The sequence below is a fragment of the Scyliorhinus canicula genome, chromosome 1, assembly GCF_902713615.1.
Source record: "Scyliorhinus canicula chromosome 1, sScyCan1.1, whole genome shotgun sequence".
Classification (NCBI taxonomy): Eukaryota; Metazoa; Chordata; class Chondrichthyes; order Carcharhiniformes; family Scyliorhinidae; genus Scyliorhinus; species Scyliorhinus canicula.
This window is the reverse complement of record NC_052146.1, coordinates 138010363-138014914: the sequence shown is the minus strand read 5'-3', so window position 1 is coordinate 138014914 and position 4552 is coordinate 138010363. Positions and strand designations below refer to the sequence as shown.

At 44.8% G+C, this 4552-nt stretch overlaps 1 protein-coding gene across 1 annotated transcript; it reads right to left on the bottom strand.

Moving 5' to 3' along the window:
• Positions 1 to 1489: 1489 nt before the first annotated feature.
• On the bottom strand, positions 1490 to 4067 carry pou3f1 (POU class 3 homeobox 1). Its single transcript, XM_038800904.1, has one exon. It carries the CDS (start codon positions 4020 to 4022, stop codon positions 2889 to 2891), a length of 1134 nt encoding a protein of 377 aa, XP_038656832.1. The 5' UTR covers positions 4023 to 4067; the 3' UTR covers positions 1490 to 2888.
• Positions 4068 to 4552: the final 485 nt, after the last annotated feature.

Here is a 4552-nt window from a genome sequence, read left to right as displayed (position 1 = left end):
GTTTTATTACTCCACTTTGCCTGTGCCAGAATAGTCCCCAGTGTGCTAAGAGCCAGTGACATTACATGCCTTCTCGTCCATTGCTACCTCAATAACAAAGCTGTTTATTTAACAATTGCCTTGAAAAAGAATTTTCCCTTTTCCCGACTATTCAAAAGTGCGTACATGGTATTGTGGGTATTGCCCATTTTCAATCATACTTAGAATACACAACATGAAAAACAAACTTAACAAAATAACAAACTAGTAAAATTCAAGGATTTTGACCTTACATCACTTTTAATGATTTCTTGCCACCGTGTTTTCCTTTTGCTAAAGTGACACTCAATTCAGGCAACAGCAGAAAGGGTTAACAAGCAAAACCCAGCATGGTTTCAAACACCTCCCTAACCTCTTCGAAAGGAGATAGGGGACAGTTGGGTCTTGGTGTATACATTTTATGCAAGTAATAAAATATTACTATAACAAAAATATTAATGTGACTCTGCAGTCTGTCTTTTATCAGATACAACAAAAATGTACTAAAACAAACATTGTTTGAATGGCTGTAACATAACCCCAACGAGAGCTACAGGATAAAAGAAAGTTTCAAATATGTTTATGCAATAAATACAAGGGGGAAATTCACATGGAAATTATATTAAAATATCCTCTGGGAATTAGTAAGCATACAAAAAAAATCCAGAAAAATCATTAAATTCCAAAAACAAATACATATGTATACATATTCAACATATTTACATATTACATAGTGGTACAGTAAAAAAGCAGACAATTATTATTTTTCCAATTACTAAAGAAGCCACTTTTTTCACTGCTCGGTGTCCTAAGTACTGTTTCATTAACCAAATTTGACCTTTCTTTAGATGAGCTGTAAACATTCTAACAAATATAATGTACACTTTATTTTGGCAATTTATGTCAGTGTGTTTCAATTACTTAAGGGGAAATATACAAGGTCTTGGATGTTAATGAAAAAAAAAGTAATCTTCAACTATTCTGGATAAATTCGGATGAAGGGAAACGAAACAGATTTGTTTGTTAGGAGACCCTAACACATTTGTCCCACACGTCAACTGGCTAATTAGTAGCAAAATTGCTACTTGCAACGGTAACGATTTCACTTTAAATGTATCTTTTGCTTCTGCTCAAGCATCTGGGCAGAAAAAAAGCGACCCAAGGAGTGAGGCGTTTTACGTTAACCTGTTCTTTTAATTCCTGAGATTTGGCGGGGTGTTGGGGAGGAGTGTATGTGTGTGTGAGAGAGAGAAAGAATGTGAGTGTGTTTGTGTATGTATGAGAGAACATGTGAGAGAGTGTGTGAGCGTATGTGTGAGTATATGTGTGACAGCTTGTGAGAACGTCTGTTTGAGTGTGTGTTAGAAAGTGAGTGTGTGTGTGAACGTGAAAGTGTGTGTGAGAGTGTGTGTAAGACAGTGCGTGCATGTGTGAGTGTGCGTTTGTGAGAGTAAATGATGTGAGTGTGTGTGTGTGAGTGAACGTGTGAGAGTATATGTGAGTGTGAGTGGGTGTATGTGCGAGAGTGTATGTGAGTGTGTGAGAGTTTATGTGTGTGAGTGAGTGTATGTGTGAGAAAGTGTGTGTGAGTGTGTCATTCACGTCCCATGAGAGTTGAGAGCCAGTAGATGACATTGTAACACTGCTGCACAAACGTGTTTGTTATATTATCTGTATGCACAGAAATTCTAAGTTATTGTTGTGCAAAACAGAAACCTCACAGGCGGAATGGATTCATAATGCGTCACTCCGTTTAAGTGCATCTCAACGACCAAAAGGTCCAACATTTCTGCTTTCAAATTGTTTTTACTTTGCAATTAGCTAAAATAAACGGGAAAACAGATATTTTGGAGCCATCTGAACCCCTCCAAATTATTGCCCCTCACATGTTTCCGCCTGATCCTAAAATGTCAAAGACACATTATCAAAAGTTGCCAACGGGCGCAGCGTCAGTTTCCTGGGTTCCTCAAACACAGTTGAACTTGTCTAATTTTATATTTTAGAATTTGGACAATGACAAAAAACTACATGCTGATTTCAAACTTCAATCTTGTTGACGTCTCTCTTCGCCTTTCAACGGTTTACAGATTGAAATGACCAGAATAACATTTTGGGAAATGATTCCCCATCAAGTACGTGTGCGGTTAAAACCAGGCTTTCTTTTAGGAACACCCACGGCTGCATGTGAAAACATTTCGCTTGATCTGGAGTTGCCAGACCATCTTCCCAATGCATCGTTTTTTTGGAATTTTATTTAATTTAACATTGCAGGGCCACTAGGCAGAAAAACTGGACCTGCGGGCGTCAAATAACTTACAAGACAGGTCCTCCGAGGGCGAACTATATATAAATAAATCTTTTACAAAATTCGCGGCAGATCCGTTCGAGATAATAAATACAAGCCTTTTCCCAAGAGCAGACTCCCTTTAGTTAACACACCAGCGGCTGTACGCGGACAATTCGATAGCCATCTTACTTTCTGATTAAACTCAACTCATTCTCACCCTTTCAGAGTAGCTGCTGCTGTGAGGAGGTCCCCCTGAAACAATTCAGCCAAGAACACGTTTTTTTTTGCTACAACTTTCGCAAATTATCCGTGTAATTTAGCTACGAGAAAAAAAAACCTTTGTTCTACAGCGGGGGGCGGGGGTGGGGGAATAACCACTTGATTTACCACAATAATTGCATGAAATGTGTGTTCTCCCCTCTCTCCTAAGTGTGTGTGTGTGTAGTCCAGTGCTAAATAACATTCTCTGCTGCACACTGGCTAGATCCCTTTTTAGTTCGTTTGTTTGTTTTTTGCTTTGTAAAATCCAGTTTATATCTTTTTTTAAAGTATTTTCTTATCTTGGCGAGGGTGTGTGAAGCAGTCATTGAACTGGGGTCTGCAGTGTGTGATGAAGCGGCGGAGTGTCCCTTTGTGAATATACATCCTCCATGCCTGGGTGGCCGGGGATTCCAGCTGGGGTCATTCGTTTTTCCTTCTGCCTTCTGTTACAAAACCAAACTCTGACCACCTCTTTCTCTAACTGCAGACTGTCAGCCAAGCTGGTGATCTCATGAGCTGATGGCTTGGGGCACTTTAAGAAGTGGTTTTCCAAGGCCCCCTTCACTCCAATTTCAATAGAGGTCCTCTTCTTCCTCTTCCTTCCCTGGGCAGCAATCTTGTCGATGCTGGTGGGGCTCCCTGAAGTCGAGTCAGTCTCCTCCAGCCACTTGTTCAGCAGAGGCTTCAGTTTGCACATGTTTTTGAAGCTGAGCTGCAGAGCTTCGAACCTGCAGATGGTGGTTTGGGAGAAGACGTTGCCGTAGAGGGTGCCCAGCGCCAAGCCAACGTCCGCCTGGGTGAAGCCCAGCTTGATCCGCCTCTGTTTGAACTGCTTTGCAAAGTGCTCCAGGTCATCGGAAGTGGGCGCATCTTCATCCGAGTGGTCCTGGTGGTGCTGCGGCGGATGCTCCTGGTGGTTGTCATGGCCACCTGGGTCTTCATGAAGAGCATCAGTCATGCCATGGTGCAGCGATGGGTTCGGGGGGCTCAGCATGCTGTTGAGGCTGGTGAAGCCCGGCTGCGAGTAAAGCAGGGGCTGGTGCCCGTTGGAGGAGGACGGTATTCCCGGGAGGTGGTGTGCAGCCGTCGGTCCCCATGCCCCGCCGGGGTGGTTGGCATGAGTCTGTGGGTGCACCATGTGGTGGGGCCGGTGGTGAAGGCTGTTGCCCAGGTCGTCCCTGGCCGTTTGCACGTTGGCCTTTCCTGGATCTTGCTGCCCGAGGTGAGAAGCGGTGACCCAAGGTGCCCCGTCAGTGATAGAGGAAAGCCACTGATGGCTGTGACTGATGGGGTGCCCATTGCTGCTCAGTCCATGCAAGTAGTCACTTTGCACCATTTTCTGCACTTCTCTGTAGGTAGTTCCGGGATGCATCCTATCAGAGTCCGGATGCACCAACGAGTTCGAGTGGAGCGAGTTATTCCTGGGAATGTAATGAGCCGAAGCTGTGGTGGCCATGACTCGCACTTCCAAACTGACGGGCTTGCAGCTACTTTGCACAGCTTTAGCAGAGCCGGCTGTGGAGCAGCCGGAGACAGGGCGAGGAGTCCTGAACACGCCTTTGCCCCCTTCCCCATTGGCTCACCCCAACTGACTGACAGCAGATGCCCCGCCTCACCTCCATGCTGATTGGCGGACAGCCTCTCTGCTCGGCAGGCAGCCCCACCCCCTTAATCCTGATAAACCAATCCGGTGTTGATTGGCAGGAGGTTCCCCCTCCCCCTCCCCAGCCCGGGGCAGCCCATTGGCAGTCACTACTGATTTGGAGTTTTAGATCCCATCCGCCGGCACTCGGTTCCAGAAGCGATTGGTTACTGTTTCCTGGTTTATGCAATTTCAGTCGGCCACGTGGGGGACAAGAAACTAAGTGATCTTTCATTTAAGCCAAAAAAAAACCCACCCCGTAATAATAAAAGCGTGCGGAAATAAATGGCTGGGCGATGCTGAAAGATAACACCAATGTTCTTCAGCAGAAAATGTCCTCAAGT